Here is a 24,785-nt window from a genome sequence, read left to right as displayed (position 1 = left end):
TTAATGTTTTCAATCACATTTTTGAAATCATCTCAAAAACAGCTTCAAGGTGCTCAAAATTTTACTTCCCTAAAGCTGGGAGAATTTTGGAAAACAACAACAAAAATACATTTTTACAAAACTCCATGGGAAGATATTTTAATTGAAAAATTCTCTAAGAAAATTTTCATTGTAAATTTTTATTTCAGTTTTATGGTTTTTAAGGGCGAAAGCCATTTGGACATGTTTTTCCAATAGAGAATCTTTCTATAATAAAATTTTCCCATATTAAAAAAGATCTAAATTTTGAGAATATTTCACTATAGATTTGTTTTATCAATTTTGGCAATATTCGACAATAGAAAAATATTTTCACATTTTTCAAATATTATACTATTAAAAATAATTTTGTTCTTTTCAAAATATTTTTCTATGAAAAGCTTTACGCTTTTTAGAAAATGGAAAAAAAATTTAAAGAAAAATATTTCCTAAAATGCAAACAAAAAAAAACAGTGAGCGGAGCAGTATAGTCGGACGGGGCCGACCATATGATACCCTACCCAACTTCCACGAAAATCGAACTTCCTGTTCTTCTATATTCTGAGCTTGGGATATATTTTTTTTAATATTTACACCCTCTTGCAAATGTTTTCGGTCCAGTTCATCCCAAAATTATTATCTGATCATCACCGAAAATTATAGGCGTTGTCCTTGACCATACCGGGATCCTCATGAAAAATTTCAAAATATATTACTGCCCTCTAGTGTGGTAATGGGTTACTAAATAATATCTGAATACGTAAGCACCTGTAAATACGGCAATAAAATTGGTCGACCAATAAAAGTCGACCACTCCTCTTGTAAATATTTTCAACTTCTGGGGTCTATGTCCTTCAGGGGTAGAATACAAATTTTGTAATTTTTCACACAAAAGTCAGGGTCCATTTGACCCGCTAAATATTGGCCGATCATTATCAAAATTATGGGCATGCTTATTCTTTGACCCTTCTCCATGTACAAATTCGCGATGTTTGGGCTATAATTGCGGCCTGTGTAGCGACCAGAAAATCTGACAAAAATAAAGTTTTTGGTCCATTTCATCCTCTAACAATAGGGGTCTTCATTGGGCAGAACTCATCCTGTATGCAAAATTTCGTGAAGATTGGTCCGTAACTGTGGCCTGTATCGTGTTTACAAATTATAATGGACAGATGGACAGACGGACAGACGGACGGACACACATGCCGAGATCGACTCAGCTAGTCGAGATATGACGATCGGTATACTTAAAGGTGGGTCTAGGATCAATATTTCGCGGCGTTACAAACTCTTGGGGCTGCACAAAGCTATAAAAATGGAAATTTTTAATATTGAAAATTATTTTCCGAATCCATTGTCCCAACAAAAAATATATGAAATATGATTTTGAAAATCCACCTATAAATCTCTCTTGCCTCTCAAGAAATTACATGTGTTCCATAAGCTGACCTCAAAGTCGCTCAAGAAATAGTTTTTTAAATTCACATTTGAAAGCGACCCAAAACCCGTGCCTATAGATCTCATAGTTCCTCAAAAAAATATGATTTTGAAAATCCACCTATAAATCTCTCTTGCCTCTCAAGAAATTACATGTGATCTTTAAACGATTTCCAGACGCGTCTGTCTTGTGCGCAGGCAGCTCTTCCTCTTTGAAAGACCATATTCCGAATAGGGAAAAGTAAATCGACTTTCGACTAATCGTTTAATCGACTTTTTGTATTGAAAAGTCTAAAAGTCGAAGTCGACTTTCGATTTTCTTCATAAATTCTTGGTTTTTTATCACAAAGCTCAATTTGCCTAAAGGGCTAAGCAGAATGCTCGCGTTGAGCCATCCGTTGCGTTATGTTTTTTTCGAAAATACAACAACCACAAGGAAACGATAACACAAACGTTCGAAGTTGATGTGCGCAGCGCTTCGGAGTTAAATATATTTTAACTTTTTGCGTGCGTTAAAGCGATAACAAAAAACGCTCAACGCGAGCATTCTGCTTAGCCCTTCAAAATTACACTTTCCGGAACTTTACTTTATCTGTTCACAATAATTCATATAAAAAATCAAATTTTTAGTCGATTTTGTAGAAGTCAGTGAAAGTCGAAAATTGATTTTGAACAGTTTTGACAAAATCGATCGAAGATCGAAAAGTCTACTTTTTAGTCAAAGGCAAAAATCGTAAAGTCTAAAAATCGTCTTTTTGGTCAGAGGCAAAAATCGAAAAGTCAAAAAGTCGACTTTTGTGGTCGACTACGGATCCCTAGTTCCGAAATGTCTTCCACATGATCTTTCTAATCTAATTTGTGGCCTCCCCATTCTATGTGAACCATCAGTTGGCTTGCATTTATATGCCTTTTGAGCTGGGGCGTCCTCATCCATTCTCCCGACATGACCTAGCCAAAGTAATCGTTGAAGCTTAAGACACCTGAATATGTTTATGTCCGAGAATCTGCGTCAACACAGATCGGTCCATAGATCTTTCGGAGAATTTTTCTCTCAAACACTTCTGATCCATAAAACAGCACGGGTAGTATCAGCGTCTTGTAGAGTGTGAATTTGGTCTGGCGGAAGGTGGCCTTGTTTCTTAACTGCTTACTTAGACCATAGTAGCATTTGTTGGCCAACACTTCGAATTTCAAAACAATTGTGATTAGTTTTATTTATTAATCGATAGCTAGGTACACCATGAGGGGTGTTGTCCCTTAAGAAAATTTCTCAAAATGTATATCACTAAATGGAACTAGATTCCTCCCTAAGAAAAATATTTAAGGGAAACCCCTCCATTCTCGATTTTAATTTTTCAAGATTTTCAATGGGCTGGTAAATGAATACCAATGCTTGTTAAGTTTTGTAACCTTGCACATATATATCTGAAGATTTAAAAATGAAGAAACATGATTTAAAATTTGCTTTTGTTGTTGTTTTTTGTAATAAAAGAAAATTCCTTATTGTTGATGGCGGGCATGATAACTCCTCACTGGAAAATCGGAATCCGAAAAATCCAGCGATGTTAGAAAGAATACATGTCTGGCTCTCGTATGAACCAGGATTATTGATTTCGCTCTAAAATTAACAAAATGGAGGACCATTGAAAAAATATTTTTGAAAAATCGCAGATTTTTGAGAAAAACCAAGTTAATCAATAAGGAAGATCTTCACCGATTGGCTTTATCCTAGTTCATACCATAGCTCTCGATGACCAAAAACCAAGTTAAAAAATACGGAAGATCTTCACCGATTGGCTTTATCCTAGTTCATACGATAGCTATACACTCACAGAGAAACGTGTAAAAATTTGGAATCGATTGGGTTATTAGTTTTTGAGTTATCGTGTCCGCCATTCGCGATACCAATGTTTAGAGAAAAACACGTTTAAAGTTTGAGAAGCCTTTCAGCCGTCACTTGATGCTGACACAATAAATCGGCTATATCTTCAAGAGTTCTCGAGATTTTTACTTGAAATTTTGTAGGGACATTCTTAAATTAGTGCCGATTCGAATTAAATCAACAACAATTGTTACTCCGAGACTGGGGAGGGTCCCCTTAAAAATGGCATGCTTAAGAAATTTTACAAAAATATCTACACTCAGTGGCTCCAGATATTCTCTTCTCTATTCTCATAAAAAATATTCTTAATAAAACAACGCCAAAATGTATTTAGAAATATTTAGATGTCACTTCATAGTACCTCAGTACATCCCAGTGGCTCCAGATATATTTCTAAAAGAGTCCACCTTTTATTCTGAATTCTCGTGCTTTGTTATTAAAATATCATTTATATTACCATATTTCCCTTCCTGTTATGAGCATGGTATTCGCTATTCTCTATTCTGATCCATAAATTATTTCGCTATTTGAAATTGATACAAATTAACCTTTTCTCTCTCTCTCTGTCGCAAATAATTCAAATTGGCAAAACTCGTTTTTCAAAAATATAAATCAAATAATTTTATTTAAATCCCAGACACTGAATGTAAATTTTTAATTGATTTTTAGTTTGAGTTCTCCCCCTCCGCTCTCTGCTTCCCCCTGTGGAAAAACTTGGCTCAATAAAAATCACTTTTTTATAAAATGGCAATTTGTGTTTAATGAGCAAAGAGCACACAATGTGCTGCAACAACAAATACAACAACAACAACATCGCCAACAACATTAGCATTTGAAAGCAATTTTTAATTGACACCACATGGTTGTTGGGTTTGTTGGTTTAGTGTTGGCTCTGAACCGAACTGAACTGCATGCAATCAAAGCTTAGTTTGATGTTTGAATGGCTGGCTGACTGGGCTGGTTGGTTGGCTTGGATTTTCTTGCATCCAGAGGAGGCCAAGCATAGAATGTTCATATAGCCGTATATGATGTTGTTGCTATTTTTTTTTTTCATTTCTTTTACGAGAGACAAACAAACATTCCAGCTATCTGGTCATGTTTTATGCATATGGTTAGATGGCATGCTGGCTGGCTGGCTGTTGTTCGGCTGGCCAAGAAAATATGCAACACGCCACAATAACTTGAACTATTTTTAGAACAACACCACTCAGATACCGGCTGCTAAGACTGCTACCTAATCTGCATATTTTCTTGGGCGAGAGGCAAGACAGCCAGCCAGCCAAACCAAATGAAAGAAACACGTTTCTTTTCTTTTTTTTGCTACGAGACCCAAAAGCACGAAATGTGCAGAACCAACGAACGAACGATGGAAAAAAATGCGACCGAACAACATAAATGGCATGTTTAGCAGCAGAAAGCAAGAAAACTTGACTTAATATGCTAAATTTATGTAATACTATTCAAATTGTAATTATGGGTTTCAACCAAGGGGCCATGATGATGATGATGGTGGCTGCCTAGATGTGGAATCAAAGCCAACATGGCACCATACCACTACCAGCCAACCTACCGACCAACACCACCGCCATTACCACCACGCCTGGCATTGATAGACCAAAAACACATTCTGTGGCCTGTGGCTTCCATGCCCAACCACAACCACAACAACAATAACAAATCGCCCTGTCTATGTAGATCAGCGGAAGTAGCATTTCTTCGACATTGACTTCTGTAAAACGCTTCGAAAATGTACAACAACTAAAAAAATTACGCCTTGATAATATTTTACCAAGAAAAACAAAAAAAAAACGAAGCGAATTATGCGGCAGAAAAACATCTGTTTTTTGCAACAGACCTTCCGACAGACTTCAAGACAGTCAGATGATGAAGAGGATTTTAGACAATAATAAGGGTTAATTATGGTGTACAGCGCATACCTCTTTGCCATTGAGTTAACAATTAACACATTGCTATATAATTGTTGTTTTTGTTGTTGGCATTTTATTATTATTTTTGTAATTTTTTCTACAAAGATATTGCGTAGCTATTTTTCTATGTTCGGGACGTGGCAGCAAGGATTGGTTAGGAAACAAAATAAATGGCAAAATAAACTCTTTAACTAAATGGCTATTCTGAGAAGATAATTTGTGAAAAGTTTAGAAGGAAATAAGATACGTTACGAGGGGTGTATGGGAAGGTTTTTAATTTTATATGGATAAATACACTCCTAAAAATATATTTTCAAAATACAGTAGACAAGTTAAAGGGGCAGATGAGTGGTTCGTTTCGGGTCAATTAAAACAATCAATGTATGATCCATTGTATAATATATATATTATATTATATAATATAATATCGGGATATTATGAAACATTACTGCCTGAATAGAATTTTGAATATACCGAACATGTAGCCACGCCTCATGGAGAAACATGGACTACAAAAAATGTACGGTTAAGAAGTTGTTTGTCCGCCAAAATTCTCGAATGCCCCTGTCGCATCGGATGGAAATGTTCCGAACACCATTAACATGTCTAAATACGATAGTTCGAGCGATATTTAAAATTTTTTAACATGCCAAAAATTAATGGGGGGATCCTAGGAGAAAACTCATGCTATGATAGGACCTTAAATATACAGAAAAAGACGTGAGGAAAATTTGATTCCCTAATTACGCATGTCCGTCTGTCCGTCCGTCCATGTATTTTTGTGAACAAAGTACAGGTCGCATTAATGATCCGATTTGGATGAAATTTGGCACAAGTCCAATTTTATTTCCCAATTTCAATAGGGTTCGTCCTACTGAAATTGGGTACCAAAGTCCCTATATATCCTTCGATTTGCACGAAATCTGGCACAGCGTACTGAATTAGGTCTAGAATGATGTGGGTTAAGTTTCCTGAAAATCGGTCCAGATTTAGATATAGCTCCCATATATATTTTCTTCCGATATATAAATGGTTTACCAAAGACCCCAAGGTAGGCCGATTGACAAAAAAATTGACACAGCATACTGAAGTAGATATAACCTAGCTTGAAGGAACCCTGTATCTGACCAAATGGTAGGTAGGTTGTAGGTTGCAGAATTACATATTTATGGATCCATTTTCATGTTAATGGTCCTTCAAAAATTCGACGTCTGTTAGGATTCATCTGTTGAATATACCCACAGTGGTGAAGGGTATCATATAGTCGGCCCCGTCCGACTTTACTTCTTTCCTTACTGGTTTTTAGTACGGAGATGTGCTATTCAATGAGAACCCAAAATACTAAACCAGTGAGCGGAGCAGTACAGTCGGACGGGGCCGACCATACGATAACCTACACAACTACCACGGAACTCAAATTTTTTTGCGGATGTTTATTCCGAGCCGGGGCAATATTTCGTGATATTTTCCCCCTCTTGCCCGATTAGAGGTAAACAGCCATTCACAGTGACATATTTTCCGAATATTTCGAGTATTCAGTACAGCTATTGTCCAGATTCCCTTCACCGTGGGTTGTGTTGTTCGGCTTTCATTTGTGGTCTATAGATCGACTCGAAAATAACACAAAAAATTAAGTTTTCGGTCCACATAATTCCAAAACTAGTATCTGATCATCAGAGAACATTATAGGCGTTGTCCTTGACCATAACCAGGAACCTCGTGGTACTTTTCAAAGCGATCAGTGCTATATTTCCGCCTTCCAGTATGGTAATGGGTTACTAAATAATATAGGTATACGGAGAAACCTGTAAATATTTGGGTGTAACTCCCCCATCCGAGCACATACAACAATATAATTGGTATTATTTTAAAGGTCAACCACTCCTCTTGGCTATAAAATCAACTTCTCGGCTCTATGTCCTTCAGGGACAAATATATACGCTATAGAATACAAATTTTGGGTCCAGGGTCCATTTGACCCGCTAAATATTGACCGATAAGCATGTATGCTTATTTTTTGGCCCGATCTCCTTCTCCATGCAAAATTTCAAGATGTTCAAGCCATTATTGCGGCCTCTGGAACGACCAGAAAAACCGACAAAAATTTAGTATTTGTCCATTTCATCCCCTAAATATTAACCGATCTTTCCCAAAAACAATAGGGGTCTTCATTGGCCATAACCCATCCTACATGCAAAATTTCATGAAGATTGGTCCATAACTGTGGCCTGTATCGTGTTTACAAATTCTAATGGACAGACGGACGGACGGACACACATGTCTAGATCGACCCAGCTAGTCGAGATATGACGATCGGTATACTTAAAGGTGGGTCTAGCACCAATATTTCGCGGCGTTACAAACTTTTGGGGCTGCACAAAGTTATAATACCCTGACGACATAGTTGTGTAGGGTATAAATACAGCCAATTCGGTTGAAAAACATGTCGAAAATCCCCAAAAACGTGGACCGATATATGCCATTTGCAATACCAAACCTCCTTGGAGTACTAGCAATGTCTGTGCAAAATTTCAGGGCTCTATCTTAAATATTGCGATATTTATTGTGATTTCAACAGACAGAATGAGGGGCACACATAAATGGATATAGAATTTTATTCTGATCCAGGATATACATATATACTTTGTGGGGTCACCGGTAATTATTTCGTGGTGTTGCAAACGGAATGACAAATTTAATATACTTCGGCGGAGGTTATAAGAAACAGTAAGTGCTGAATTATATTGGAATTTTTTGAACAACACAACACATGCTGGTACGTCAAACCGAATTGAGTATTTTTCTGCTAAAAAATGCCAATTTTTTCAATGAAAACGAAAATTGGCAACGATTTGAAAAATTGTGATAGTTTTCGTGTACGCAATTATTATTGGTTAAACTTCTCCACCCCATCTTTGACTGAATTTCAAAGAAATAATAAAATGATGAGTAATTCATTCCAAATATCGAAATGGAAAATGCTGAGGAAATGAAATTGAAAAGAGTTGAGAAAGAAAGCTACACGAATTTTGAAATGGAAAATTTCCACACAACATTACAATGATAGATGGCAGTAATTTCTATGGCTTGTTTAAGGTTCTACATCGTGGAAGAAGCAGCAGCAGCAGAAATTTGAAAAAATTCTTTAACAAACCACAAAATGTGGTTACCAACAGAATGAAAGAAGAAAAACAAACTAGGAAAAATATTAACATTAAGAAAAAAAAAAACATTACCATTAACCATGCCAATGAATATGCAACGGAATTTTTTACAACAACAACAACAAAATAATAATAATAAAACAACAACAAATCTTGTTATGATAAAGCATTTTAGACTAAAAATGAACAACAACAAAAGTAAAAGTGTGGTGCCCTTCAGATGAAAATCGATTCGAAATAACAACAAAAACTATTGGTTTAATAATTTTTTGTTGTTTTCATTTTCAGTTAAATTTAAAAAAAAACCTCTATTTTCTTCTTCTTAAGAGATACCCCTGCCTTGTCTGTTGCCTTTTTGGGTGGCTAAAGGTCAGAAGCCAGACTCCAACAATGACTAATGAAAAATAAAACAAACTGCACCTTTAAACCTGAAATTGGTTTTGAAATATGGGTATGTTATGTTGTTGTTAAATGCATTCATACATATATGAGTAGTTTACATTGAAATGGAAATTTTTTAGAAATGGTAAACATTTTAGTATAAAAACCAGTGAGGGGAGCAGTATAGTCGGACGGGGCCGACCATATGATACCCTACACAACTTCTACGAAATTCTAATTTTGTGTGGTTCTATATTCTGATTTTGGGCAATATTTGCACTCTCTTGATCTCCACCGGGGGTTGTGTTGTTATGTTCGGATTTCAATTGTGGACTATAGATCGGCTCGACAAAACCAAAAAAGAATTTGAGTTTTCTGTCCACTTCATCCCAATATTATTATCTGATCATCACCGAAAATTACAGGCGTTGTCCTTGACCATACCTGGACCCTCATGGAAAGCGATCAGCGCTCTATTTTCGCCTTCTAGAGAGGTAATGGGTTACTAAATAATATTTGAATACGTAAGCACCTGTAAATATTTACGTGTAACTCCCACATCCGAGTTCTTACGACAATGTAATTGGTATCAATTTGAATACCAACCACTCCTCTTGGATATATTTTCAACTTCTTTGGTCTATGTCATTCAGGGGTAAATATATACGCTATTGAATACAAATTTTGTAATTTTTCACACAAAAGTCAGGTCCAATTGACCCGCTAAATATTGACCGATCTTTATCAAAAGAGCCATGCTTATTCAACAACTACCACGAACTCTAACTTTCTGAGGATGTTTATTCCGAGTCTGAGTAATATTTCGTGATATTTGCCCCCTCTTGCCCGATTAGAGGTCAACAACACCTCTTCCTTACTTTTTCGAATATTCAGTACAGTCCTTCTAATTACTTGTCAAGATTACCTTCACGGTGGGTTGTGTTGTGATTTTCGGTTTTACTCGACTCGAAAACACACAAAAAATTAAGTTTTCGGTCCATTTCATCCCAAAATTTTAATCTGATCATCACCGAAAATTGTAGGCGTTGTTCTTGACCATAACTGGAACTTCATGAACAATTTTAAAGCCATTAGCGCAATATTTCCCCCTCTAATGGGGTAATGGATTACTAAATAATATCTGAATACGTAAACACCTGTAAATATTCGACTGTAACTCCCACATCTGAGTAGATACATCACTATATATGGTATCAATTTAAAGGCCAACCACTCCTCTTGGATATGCTATCAACTCCTCGGGTCTACATCCTCCAGGAGTAAATATATATGCAATAGAATACAAATTTTGTCATTTTTCACACAAAAGTCAGGGTCCATTTGACCCGCTAAATATTGACCAATCTTTTTCAAAACAGGCATGCTTATTCTCTTGCCCGATCCCCTTCTCCATGCAAAAATTCGCGGTGTTTGGGCCATAATTGCGGCCTATGGAGCGACCAGAAAAACCGAAAAAATAATGTTTTTGGTCCATTTCATCCCCTAAATATTAACCGATCTTTCCCAAACACAATAGGGGTCTTCATTGGTCAGAACCCATTCTATATGCAAAATTTCGTGAAAATTGGTCCATAACTGTGGCCTATATCGTGTTTACAATTTATAATGGACAGACGGACGGACGGACACACATGTCTAGATCGACTCAGCTAGTCGAGATATGACGATCGGTATACTTAAAGGTGGGTCTAGGACCAATATTTCGCGGCGTTACAAAACTTTTGGGGCTGCACAAAGCTATAATACCCTGACAACATAGTTGTGTAGGGTATAAAAATTGAAAAAAAATTTATCTAAATTTTATATATATAAAAATTTTCTTAAAGAAAATTTCCTACAAAAATTAACTGCTGTAAATATTAACTTAATCAAAAACTTTTTATAACAATTTCAATCATTCGCAAATCATAATCAATATTATGCTGTCTCAAAATATTACCCAACATATTTCCGCATATTAGTCACCAACGCTGAAAATCTTAACATTGATCCAAGGACATTGCCTGTGGTTCACGGCATAAAACATTCCCCACAATAATTGCATCTGCTGGCACAGAAACACAAATACTATCCGATCGAAATCGGCAAAGAAAGGGATAACTGCAAAAATTTGTTTCAAAACAAAAAATATACCGTTAATTGACATAAAAATAATACGAACGGCAAAAAAACACGAAACGAAAACATTCTAGCTGATTATTTATCGAGAATTGTACGCAAGCAAACGCAGCAGGAGATCCATATCGAAGATATTGCTCATATGTAAAGGAAGAAAACCAAATAAATAGATATACGTGATTATTGTTTTGACGATGAGGTTGGGGGAGAGTATGAGTATGTTTGGGGTCTGCTGGTTCATTATGAATATTTTCATTTCGGAAATATTTTTTTTTTGTTATCCGGAGGCTATGCCTAAAATGGGACCAATATTGACATCGTGTAGGAATTACATTTGGAGTTATCATTGTATGAGGTGCTATACTTAATTAAGGACCGATATAGCTCAATTTTGAACATAATTTTTTTTCCTCACAATACCTTTCTTCACGCTAAATAATAAAAATAACGAAAATCGTGGCTAGGCTCACTACGGGTCGATATAGTTCATTCTTTAAGCTTAAGTTCTATTTGTTTTTTATCAAGATATCCCCCGAAGGATATAAACTGACAATTTCGAGTACAAAATATCTCCGCCATTATGGTGGAATTCGGCTATATATGCGGAATATATCAGTCATCAAAATGTAAAAATGAGGAATATATCAGTCATCCATTAAAATATAAAATGGGGTCATATGGGGACTACCCCTAAAAGGGGGAATTTTTATAATTTGGTAGGCCATTGGTTATCAACGACGACTATAAAATACCAAATTACAGCGAATTGGGCTGAAAACGCGTTCAAAGCCCTCTAAATACCCGCAAAAAAGAACCTAAATTTATAATTTTAGTGGAGCTATTTGCAACCAAACAAGAAATCAAGGTACTAAATGAAATGAAGAACCGTTTCCAATTTTAGTGGAGAGATTTGCTATCCAATAAGAACACATAGAACCGATTTACAGCGAATTCTGTCGAAAATGCACTCAGAGCACCGAAAATACTGAAAATTGGGGGGCCACCGTTATATAGGGTTTACCCGAAAAAGTCGAACTACATTCAAAAATTGTTAGTGGGGCTATTTGCTACCAAATAAAAAGTCAAAGTACTAAATTAGAGCGAATTCAGTCGAAAACTGCGCTCAAAACTAGGAAAATATTGAAAATTCGAGGGTACCGTTATATGGGGGCTAACCATATAACGGTACCCTAGTGGAGAAATTTTGTAGCCCATAAGAAGCCCATGTACCAAATTTTAGCGAACTCGGTTGAAAAATGATTTCAAAAAGCCCAAAATACCTGCAGCTCTTCCACGGGAAGATTAATACCTACAGTTCTCCTCTAGGAAGAAGAAGACCTCCAGATCTCCTATAGGAAGAAAAAATGCCTCCAGCATTCCTATGGGAAGAAAATTACATGCAGCCCTCCTATAGGACGAAGAATACCTCCAGGTCTCCTATGGGAAGAAGAATACCTCCAGGTTTCCTATGGGAAGAAAAATGCCTCCAGGTCTTCCATAAGAAGAATACCAGCAGCTCTTCCACAGAAAGAAGAATACCAGCAGCTCTTCCACAGGAAGAAGAATACATACAGTTCTCCTCTAGGAAGAAGAAGACCTCCATGTCTCCTATAGGAAGAAGAAGACCTCCAGGTCTCCTATAGGGTGAAGAATACCAGCAGCTCTTCCATAGAAAGAAGAATACCTGCAGCTCTTCAACAGAAAGAAGAATACCTACAGTTCTCCGTTAGGAAGAAGCAGACCTTCAGCTCTCCTATAGAAGGAAGAATACCTGCAGCTCTCCCACAAGAAGAAGACTCCTGCATATATTCCACAGAACGAGGAATTCCTGAGCTCTTTCAAAGGAAAATAATACCGGCAGCTCTTCCATAGGAATACGAATACCTCCAGATCTTTCAAAGGAAGAAGAATAACTGCCGCTCTTCCACAGGAAGAAGAAGAAGACCTCAAGGTCTCCTATAGGAAGAAGAATACCTCCAGGTCTCCTATAGGGAGAAGGATACCTCCAGGTCTCCTATAGGGAGAAGAATACCAGCAGCTCTTCCATGGAAGGAAGAATACCTGCAGCTTTTCCACAGGAAGAATAATACCCAGAGCTCTCCTCTAGGAAGAAGAAGACCTCCAGCTCTCTTATAGAAGGAAGAATACCTGCAGCTCTCCCACCGGAAGAAGACTCCTGCTGATCTTTCGCAGAACGAGGAATTTCTGAGCTCTTTCAAAGGAAGAATAATACCGGCAGCTCTTCCCAAAGTACTCAAAAAAAAATGAAGGCTATCCCAAAAAAATTACCTATATTCATAAATTTTTGTGGAGAGCTTTGGTACCAAATAAGAATTCAACGTACTAAATTTTTAGGGTTTTTTTAGTCCGAAAATTTCAGAAGGCTCGAAAATCTCAAATATATAACTTTTAAATTGAGAACTTTATTTAAACAGTTCATTCTCAATTTGTGTATTGTATTTGTAATTCAAATTATAATATTCATTGTTCAACAATTTGTATGGGAAATTAAAATTATCCCTTTTGAATTGAAAATAAAATACTTTTGTTATTTGAATTTTTGTGATCATTTGAAAGTGATTTTAAGTGATTATTTATACTCTTTCGAGTCGAGCTTGATGATCTAAATTTTGCAATGAAAAGGAAAGCCAGGAGAACGTAGGTTCTTCTCGTGGCTTTCCTTTCCTAGGGCTCGAACCTAGGTCCTCGGAGCAACACAAATGTTGCCAAGACCACTTAACGTTCTGAGCCATCAACACACTTCAAAAACGGTTGCGCAAAAACATGTGTATACCGTGGAAGCAATTATAGGTGTGTGGATTAATTATCCATCGCTACAACAAAAATCTGCTTTTAAAAAGGACTCTTCCTAGAATGAAGACAAATGTCGAACTTTGACAAATTTGAATTTAATTCGCATATGCAAGTTTCGCATCAGGGCGGAATAAATACAAGTTATCAACGTACGACCTTTGTAAAGCCACATAGCCCAATATGCCTCATGATCCGCTTAACCAACGGCGAAACGCGTCGCATAATGGTGGGTACGTAGGTTCTTCTTCTGGCTTTCCTTTTCATTGCAAAATTTAGATCATCAAGCACGACTCGAAAGAGTATAAATAATCACTTAAAATACTTTTGGAAATTTCAATAGAAATCGGCCAACAGTTTCAAGATGCATGACATCTCATGCTGTCCCGAAAATATGCTTTTGCACTGTAAAAATTTCAAGTCAGGTAAAATTTTTTTTCTGGGGCATTATTTTGTCGCACGAATTTAGCTTTTGTTTTTTTTTTAAGTTTTAAAACAAAGACATTTATCGACATATTCTCCTATAATTTTTTAAATTTTTTAACATATCAACAAAGTATCATGGAAAATTTTTGAAAAAAATTCTATTGAATCAGTTTTCATTTTAGAGCAATATTTCAATATTAAAAAAAATAAAAGAAAATATTTCTTCTTCTTTTAAACAAAAAAAATCCATAGAGTACACAAAAAATTCTAATCCGCATAATTCCATCAATCAGCATTTCACAAAACCTGCAAATGACAGACGGTACGGTTATTTGACCCACTCATCACACCCACAGATATAATAATTTATTGCCCCGAATTGCTTTTTAATTTCTCCCACTAATTTATAAGCTCGAAAAAAATGTGACTTCTTTCTCGCACCCCCCATTAAACACAAGCTATCAAATATCTACGGAACATCATATTAACTTTTGCCAAATGAAAAAAAAATAAATTGCGTCATATTAAAAAAAAAACAAAATTAATCCATTCTTTTGTCTTTGGGCCATTCACGTTTTTGATGGTGTCTGATTTACGCTGTAATTTATCAAACAAAGAAGAAGAAAAATATTTAAAAAAAAACAACAAAAAATTGTAGAAAAATACAATTCAACTCAACAATGAAAAACAGACGAAGAAGATTAGAATGTTTTTTCGAACAAAGAATAATCACTTCTCGCTCTTTTTTCGTAAAGTGATATTTAATATTTTTGTTTGAACATTAATCGTAACATTTTGGCCCTACAGCTGAGCAGGGGGCCCCTTACCGTCTAGAGACCTGGTTGGTTGGTGTAAACGTCGAAGAACAACGAAACCAAACAGAAAAAGCAAAGATGGATCACATTAACGAGTTAAGATGATATCCTCCATTTCGTAGCAGCAGTCAGCATGACCGTTCGGTCAGCTATTTAGATAAGAAAACCAAGAACTATTTGTCTTTTTTTTTTTTGTGGCCATTCTGAGCCATTGGATTTTGTGCCGTTTGTTTGTTATCCAATTTTGTTGTTCTTCATATAAAATAGCTTAAAGCGAAAATATATCGATATGATTTGGATATTTGTTGTTCGAATAGCCACATTTTTTTTTCTAAAATTCTAAACTCGTCTTCTTTGGTTTTGGCAAAATTTATAGAATTTTGTTGTTGTTTTGTTTTGAGTTTTTTTTTATTATTCTGCGGTTCCTCATTCCACACAAAACAACGTGGTATCTTCAAGAGGGTTTATGGGTTAATGAACTGAACTGTTATATGCCGGTTGAACCGAGCGAAACACTTCTACTTAAAAAAAAAATAAAATAAAAGACTAGGTTTTACCAGCTGTAGCATTCATTGCCTTTAACAGCTGTCTTTTCTCATAAATATTTATAGATTGAGAATTTATCTGGTCATATGCGCATATGTATGTATCTATGCTTGTATTTATTTGAATAGACTCAATTGGATTTGATAGCTTAGCATAACTTGTCCATCACTATTGTCTCGAGTCATATCTATTTGAATATTCTCTTCAGGGCATATTTTTTGCAAAAAAAGATAATTTACTCACACCTTAACTCTTCATTATTTGCCTTTCTTTTATTTGAAAATATTTCAAATAAAAAAAAACGATATTTAACTGTTGTTTTGCAAAACATTCACATTCTTTTGTGTTTTTTCGCACACTCCGTTGTTTTTTTTTTCTTTTTTTTTCAATTTCATTTGCAACCGCCCCATAAAATTTATAATAACAATATTAACAAATATCTGAGTTTAAATACTCGTACCATAATAATTAAGTGGAAAATTCCAATGTATGGGTAATAGCTATGGAATTTCGTCAAGAGAAAATTATGGCACAGTGTTAAACAAGAGTTTGTATATTTTTCTGAAAAAGAAAAAAATATATATCAGTGGAGTTTTTTTTCATAAAACAAAATTTCACTATGCTTGAAAGCCCCAAGCAACATTATTTCTTCAAAGTATCTTTGAGAAATAATTTTTTCAAAACTCCAACTGGACTTTTCCAGTTGGGGTTTCTTTTGTATTTATAACTGTATTTTTTTCCAAAAATTTTATTTATGACTGTTTTAAGAAAGGTGTTCTTATTGAAAATCTTTTCTGTATACTATCAATAGATTTTTAAATTTTATAAACGAATTTCGATGAGACATAGAAATTCCTAGTCCATTTGATTATACCCTTCAACACACTGTGGTACAGGGTATTATGTCTTTGTGCATATGTTTGTAGCAGGCAAAAGGAAACGAGATAGACACATGGTTCCTTTTGGCAATATGCATAGAATAACTTTTTAAATCGATTTATGTCCGTCCGACCGTCTGTCCATGTTAAATTGTAAACAAAGTACAGGTCGCATTTATTATCCGATGTAGATGAAATTTGGCACAGCTCACTTATTTGGCCCAAGGACGAACCCTATTGAAATTGGAAAAAATCGGTTCAGATTTAAATGGGGCACCAAAGTCCCTATATATGTTTCGATTTGCACGAAATTTGGCATAGCGTACTGAATTAGTTCCAGAATAATGTGTGCCAATTTTCGAGAAAATCGGTTCAGATTTAGATATAGCTCCCATATATATTTCCGTCCGATTAAAGGTAAATGGTGCACCAAAGTCCCTATATATCTTTAGATTTGCACGAAATTTGGCACAGCGTACTGATTAAGGTCTAGAAAAATGTGTCTTAAGTTTCCTGAAAATCGGTCCGGATTCAGATATAGCTCTCATATATATTTTCGTCCGATTTAATGTAAATGGTCCACCAAATACCCTATATATCTTTCGATTTGCACGAAATTTGGCACAGCGTACTGATTAAGGTCTAGAAAAATGTGTCTTAAGTTTCCTGAAAATCGGTCCAGATTTAGATATAGCTCCCATATATAATTTCGTCCGATTTAATGTAAATGTTGCACCAAAGTCCCTTTATATCTTTCGATTTGCATGAAATTTGGTATAGCGAAATGAATTAGGTCTAGAATTATGTGTGTTAAGTTTCGTCAAAAACCGGAAAAAAATAAAGTATGAGATTTATCATATGCTTTTGGAGAATTACATCAAATGTGAATTGTTCACATGTTTTAAAAGAATTCTGTATTGTACGCTTCTTTTTTATGGAATTTACAACGATTCTATTTTTTTTCAAAAAATGAGTTGGGTTAAATTGCGTTATCTGTACAAAATGTTATTATTTCAAAGTAATCTACAACTTCTTTTAACATAACTTTGGGTTATTTGCAATGAAAAACTTCAACAGTGGATTCATCATGAATATTATTATGACAGTCTTCAACAGATTTGTCCGAAACCACATCGCCCGAAATATCTGCAACATTTAACCCTTTGAGCCCCGAATTGTTTTCCGTAATCATAGAAAAATTCTCTGTTCACAGATTTAATGCAACTATCTTAGATAGGATATGGACAAAATTTGATATCGCTATATCCTTGCATTCGGGAGATACAGTACATTCTTTCTGAAAACTAAAAGCCCAATATCAAGAAAACCAAATGCCAAATCGATGAAAAAATCATTTTAAACTATTCTCTATATTCTGTTTTACAAGAATCAAAAATAATTCTGACGATAGAATTCCTAGATTTCGAATACGAAGCGATTTAAATAATTTGGACTGTATACACAAATTAGTACTGTACACATTTTTGCCCTCTTCTCTGTATTAAAAAGCTCATAACTTTACCAAAAATTTGAATTTTTTATATTTTTCTTCTGATGTGTGTCGTCCATAATCAGGCCTTGACATAAGAAATCCAAAGAATGCATACCTACTAGTTGTATAATAAATATAAGCTCTAAAACATTTTGTTGCCTGTGGGCAACATTGGGCCACAAAGGGTTAACATTTCATAGCAAATCAGTTCGTCATCACAATGCTGTTATTTTTAGGAAAACGGCCAGCCACCATCGCATTCTAACCACACAATTCATTAAACCACACATTTTTAGATTATACGAATTTAAAGCTTTTTTAATTTTAGAACTAATTTTTATTATTTTATAAACTGTCCACATTTCAATCAATTTTCTTCATAGTCTTTAAATAATATCAATTTTTTCTCCATACCACCGTTTTCGCAACTTCTATGAATTTAACAATTTTTAACATTCGCAAATGTTGCCAGAAATATAAATGCCATGCCAATTTAAAATATATAAAAAACAAGGTGGACTATATGGAATTTTTTTCTACGCAATGTTAGATTAGCATGCACAGAAAATTTGGCCTTTAAACGAAAACGGACTATAGGCGAAGTGAACTAAAGAACAAATAATTTGTATGAATTTGGAAAAAAATTTTTCAGTAAATAGTACTGTTTTCGCTTACATCCGTTTTGGGCATTTAAAGGACTATAAACGAAAAGTACTGTACAAATATAAACATACGGCTTGTTGTTAAGAACACTTATTTCAAATATCATCACTTGTTTGATATATTCTATTTTGGCATTTATATCAAAATAATTTGGAATATGAATATGTGAATTTTATAACACCAACGCAGTGGTTGGTAGCAGTGCCTGAAACAAGAAAACAATGGAATGCAAAACTAACCACAATCGACTGAGCTGAGAGAGAGGTTGTTAGCAAGCGAAACAGTTGCAAAACTAACAACCGCACAGCCGAACAACGAATGGTGGTGCTGCTTTTATTCTTCGAAATAATAAAATTGTTTTTGTCCAAATAAAAAAAAGAGAGAAGAACAAAATGAGCGCAAATAGTGGTAAAGTAGAGCGAAGTAGGAAAATCGTTTTGATATTAATGAAATATTTACTTTTTTGGAAAAAATTGTGGTTTTCTCATGATTATAAAAATTTTTCCTTGTATACTAAGCGAAATACATGTACTACATGGAAGAATTATACTATGAATGAAATTATGAAAATATCCATTAATTTGTTTTCTGTGTAGAGATATCTTCTACACCATAAGAATCAAAAAAAAAATATATTTGCAGCAAATCGCAGGACAATAAGAATGCAAAATATCAAATTCCAGCCAATTCCAAAACATGCAGGGATAAACCCTAAATTCCAAACAACCTAGGAGTATTTGAAAAGGTTCAGTCTTAAATGTGGCGGTCTCTATTGTGATTTCAACCAAGAGACTTTCATCTTACGGTCATTTCTGACTCTTTGTTTGCCTAAAGTCTTAGGAAAAGAAAATCAAAAAATTAACAAGAGAAGATAATTCATTCACAATCTGGAATTGATGGACCATCTGCTGCCGCGCTGCACTGACTTGGTACCCAAAGAAGTCATTTTGAGAAAACATAGGAGGAAATTAATTTATAGTACAACCCTAATGAAGAAATTGTCTTATATAAATAAAACCATGTTTTAACAGAATGAATGGGATTAGATTAGGATAGGTAAGAATTGGGTTAGAGGATGAGCGATGACTACCGCGCTAAGCAACAATAAGAATGTATAGGAAGGCGTTAGGATCGGTAAATCAGCCATAACAAGTTTTTGACAGTGCTGTAAATGATTTTGGGATCTATCTCGGATATAAAATCGTTGATGACTTATATTTCGAAGAATGAGGCATCGACAGAGTAGATGTTCCATGGTCAGACAGCATTATTCCACTTAACTTTTTTCTCCCATTTTGAAAAGTCATCATTAAATCTTCTATATCCATCGAAAATTGATTGTGAAGAATATGAAAAAAAACGAAAATAAAATACACTCAACTAATAGGAGACACATGTTTGTACAGTTGACATGTTGTACAGTATCGTAATGTGCACATGTTGGTTATACAATAGTGCAGGGTGCATTAGCACATCTGTCTAACTGGGCACATGCCAATAGTTTGGGGTAAACCCCAAACACTAAGAAACGTACGATCCCAAAATTCCGTCTGTCATCTTTGGGTGGAGTCACCAAAATACCTTGGAGTAGTCTCGAACTCCATAGGGACTAAAACTCCAGATCGTACACTGGTTGTATGTAAAGGTTGTCATACCCATACCCTAAGAGTGGCTCCTTATCCCTGGCTGGGACTAAAACTCCAGATCGTACACTGGTTGTATGTAAAGGTTGTCATACTGATACCCTAAGAATGGCTCCTATATAATTGGCGAAAGCCGGAAGAGCTACTACGAAATGCCGACAGCAGACGGTCTGTGGAACGTGGATGCAGGTTTTCCAAAACTATTTGCTAGTCTTGGGCAACCTCATTCAGTTCAGTGATCGAACGAACTAGATCATTTTTTAAAAGTGAACAAGGTCGTTCACCTCGTTCAGCTGCTTATATCGTTTATAAGTGGTATGTACGACCTATTGGCTATTTAATTGGGAAAATCCGAACAGCCGACAGCAGACGGTCAGTGGAACGTGGATGCAGGTTTTCCAAAACTATTTGGTAGTCTTGGGCAACCTCATTCAGTTCAGTGATCGAACGGACTAGATCATTTTTTTTAAAGTGAACTAGGTCATTCACCTCGTTCAGTTGCTTATATAGTTTAAATGGTTACTCAGCTCAATTGGCATGACAGCGCATTCCAATTAAGTTCTGGCAGTTCAACCAACCGTAAAGAATGATGACCTTTCTCAATCATTTGAAGGACTTTCCTATATATTTTCTCCACTTTTTAATGAGTGGTGGTTGATGGTATAACTCCGTGATATTCGGCTGCACAGTTTTTTGCGCTGCAGTTGTTGCTCCGGACACCTTTGTCTCTTTTCCGTGGTTTCAATCTCCACGATTTTCTGTAGGGGTGCTTTGCTTTTAAATGTCGCTTCATATTTTTTACTGAACCTCCAGCTATACGTAACACACTACTTCAGTATTTGATCTTCTAAGCGCCGCATTCCATGAAATGGGGCAATAATATATTACACGTACCTTGATTAAATTTAACAGATTTTATATAAAATTGTTGATATTTGACACCGTCCAGTTGGCCAAAGTCAGTGCATCTGTGAACAACACTTACGGTGTAAAGGAAAAGCAAAGTCGTTTATAGATCGACAGCGTTTGGTAAGCAAAATCGTTTAGTGAACGACAATAATAAAAACTGAACTATGTCATTTACTCATTCAGTGGACTGGCTCGTTCAATTGAACTAGGTCGTTCACGGACGACACAAAACTACAATTTGGTCTGATTTGTCACGTCGTAGAACTACATCGCTGCTGTCTCATTGTAAGAGAGATACAGGTCACTGCAAGATTTACATCGCTAAGTAGCGGTTTTTATACCCTACACAACTATGTTGTCAGGGTATTATAGCTTTGTGCAGTCCCAAAAGTTTGTAACTCCGCGAAATATTGTTCCTAGACCCACCATTAAGTATACCGATCGTCATATCTCGACTAGCTGAGTCGATCTAGACATGTGTGTCCGTCCGTTCGTCTGGCCATTATAATATGTAAACACGATACACGCCACAGTTATGGACCAATCTTCACGAAATTTTGCATGTAGGATGGGTTCTGGCCAATGAAGACCCCTATTGTTTTTGGAAAAGATCGGTTAATATTTAGGGGATGAAATGGACCAAATATAAATCTTTTTTCGGTTTTTCTGGTCGCTCCAGAGGCCGCAATAACGGCCCGAACATCCTGGAGAAGGGGATCGGGCCAAAGAATAAGCATGCCTGTTTTGATAAAGATCGGTCAATATTTAGCGGGTCAAACGGACCCTGACTTTTGTGTGAAAAATGACAAAATTTTTATTCTATAGCATATATATTTACCACTGAAGGACATAGACCCGAGAAGTTGATATTATATCCAAGAGGAGTGGTTGACCTTTAAATTAAGACCAATTATATTGTTGTATGTGCTCGCATGTGGGAGTTACACCTAAATATTTACAGGTATCTCCGTATTCGTATATTATTTAGTAACCCATTATCACTCTAGAGAGCGGAACTATATCGCTGATCGCTTTGAAATGTTCCATGAGGTTCCGGGTATGGTCAAGGACAACGCCTATAAATTTCGGTGATGATCAGATAATAATTTTGGAATGAAGTGGACCGAAAAATTAAATTTTGTGTTATTTTCGAGTCGATCTATAGACCTCAAATGAAAGCCGAACATCACAACACAACCCACGGTGAAGGAATATTCGGAAAATATGTCAGTGTGAGGAAGAGGTGCTGTTTACCTCTATCGGGCAAGAGGTGCAAATATCACGAAATATTGACCAGGCTCGGAATAAACATCCGCAGAAAATTTGAGTTCCGTGGTAGTTGTGTAGGGTATCGTATGGTCGACGCCGTCCGACTATACTGCTCCGCTCACAGGTTCATTCCTACTTTTTTTTCAGGTAAATAGGATGAGCACAATGGACAAATATCTCTGAGTGATACGGCTGCTAAACAACTGGTGGCTATACATCCTTTAACCTAACCTACCCATCGAAATCAATGTTGAGTTGGAGATTACCGCCCAAATAGATTTTGAGGTTCTACATCCAGGCTCCTTAAATCATTTCACTGTAGAACTTGTTGATCTTACCAAACAACTAGTTAAGAGAGGATCAAACAGTAGCATAAGCTTTGTTAGGAGAATCTTTCTTTGAAAAGCTCTCTTTGAGCAACTGTTTTTAAAACTTTTAAAATAAATTCCTTGGCACTCACCTGTATTGAACCAGCCACAGAGGCTGAGGAAAAGCTCATATTACTCGATTCGGTGCTGGGCGAAAGACGTTTACTGCTACTACTGCTGCTACTTCGATGCTGAGTCAATTCATTGAAATTTAAACTATCCTTAAAGGATTTATTTAATAATTTTCGGCATTCATTATTGTTGTTGTTATTGCTATTATTATTTGTTGTTGTTGTGGTATTTAAATTTATATTGGTATTTGTGACACTGTTGTTGTGGTTGTTGTTTTTATTATTGTTATTATTAATTATATCGATATTTTCATTATCCGCGAGATTAACTAAATTCGTGGAGTTGTTGTTGTTATTGATATTATTGTTGTTGTTGGCCATTGTTGAGCCTGTTAAGGAGGAGGATGTTGATGAGGATGTTGCTGTTGGAGAGTTACATTGTTGTTGTTGTTGTGATGTTGTTGTTTTGTTAAGTGAAGGACAATCGGCAGGAATATTAGCGACACTGTTGTTGTTATTACTATTATTGTTGTTACTGCTGCTGTTGTTGTTGTTGTTCATATTGTTAGTGTTGTTAAGTACAGGCGTTGTGGCAGCAACATTGACGTTAGCTGTTGTGGCCGCCATGACCGGATGTAAGCCAAATTGATAACGATTAGTGGAATTGTGACCGCTGGTATTTTGATTGCTGCTACTACAACTACTACTGCTGCTAATAGTATTGTTGTTATTGCTGTTGTTGTTGTTAATTGTATTTGCAATTGTGCGATTGCTGCTGCTGTTCTCGTGATTATGCGGTTGCTGGTGATGATGCTGATGGCTGTGGTGGTGCTGTTGATGATTATGATGATGGTGATAATGATTTCGCATTTTTTGTTTTGTAATTTGTGGTGATTGTTGTTGTTGTTTTTGTTTCAGATTTTATTACTACTTCTGTCTCGTCTTCTTCTTATTTCTTTGTTATAATTTGTGCATTAGTTGTGGTTAATATGATATATAATTTTTTCACACTTCTTTACCGCTATTGTTGTTGTTGTTATTTTTAATATTTGGTAATGTTGTAAAGCAACAATTTTTATTTATTTGTTGCTGCTTTAGTTTATTTAAATGTAATGACATTTTTAAGGTTTTTTATTGTTGTCGTTGTTGATTTTTTATTTTTTTTATTATTTATTATATATGGTTGTTTTGATTTCTGTGAATTAAATTTTAATTAATTTTAATTGGGGTTTTATTGCACAGTTTAAACCACAAAAAACAACATTTCATTTTTAGGGGAAGACAATTCGTTACCACTGAAAACCCGAAGGTAATAAATAATATGAGAATATTCACGCTTGCTTTAAAAAAAAATTACAATTTTTGTACGTGATTGAAATTTTTGTATTTATATAATTATATGTGTGTTACTGTGGAATATTTCGTTCACTTGCCCCCGTTTGGTTTGGTTTTATTCGTCTCCAATTTTATTTATTTTTTTTAATGATCTGCAAAGAAAGAAAGAAAAAAATACGATTTTTAGTTAACACTTCTTTAGATAAAATTCTGTTTTCAATGAATGAATGTACAGTGGTGGTCACAGAATTAAAACATTTACTGTGGTAAACATTGTTTGATCAGCCCTCGATTCGTTTGAAGTATTTTTGAAAATTTTTTCATTCAGAACACGTCGATATACTGTACTTAAGAGATTTAGTGTGAAAATAGAAAAATTTTCCATGCAATTTTTCCATAAATAAAGGTTTTTATGAAAATACATCGATTTTGAAGTGGCCATTTGATTAAAACATTGTGTGATTTTTTACTTTATTGTATTTTTTTGAAAATATTTTTAAAAAAGCTCATTAATTTAGTTCAATTATGTAAACTAAGCACTAATAGAATCATTTACAGATAAAAATATCTGAAAAAATCTGTAAAATCTATCAAAATTGCCAAAAAATTT

At 35.3% G+C, this 24,785-nt stretch overlaps 1 protein-coding gene across 1 annotated transcript in view; it reads right to left on the bottom strand.

The window, feature by feature from the left end:
- The window catches only part of LOC133323415 (protein Shroom-like), a gene marked incomplete at its 3' end in the record, with an annotated part of 95,885 nt that extends 72,861 nt beyond the window's left edge, over positions 1–23,024 (bottom strand). Inside the window, 1 exon segment of the mRNA XM_061532343.1 lies at positions 22,862–23,024. Within this exon segment, the coding sequence (XP_061388327.1) occupies positions 22,862–22,900 (39 nt within the window).
- Positions 23,025–24,785: the final 1,761 nt, after the last annotated feature.

The sequence above is a fragment of the Musca vetustissima genome, unplaced genomic scaffold (assembly GCF_032173495.1).
Source record: "Musca vetustissima isolate MV318-11 ecotype Yass unplaced genomic scaffold, APGP_CSIRO_Mvet_v1 utg24557, whole genome shotgun sequence".
NCBI lineage: Eukaryota > Metazoa > Arthropoda > Insecta > Diptera > Muscidae > Musca > Musca vetustissima.
This window is presented reverse-complemented; position numbering and strand designations above follow the sequence as displayed.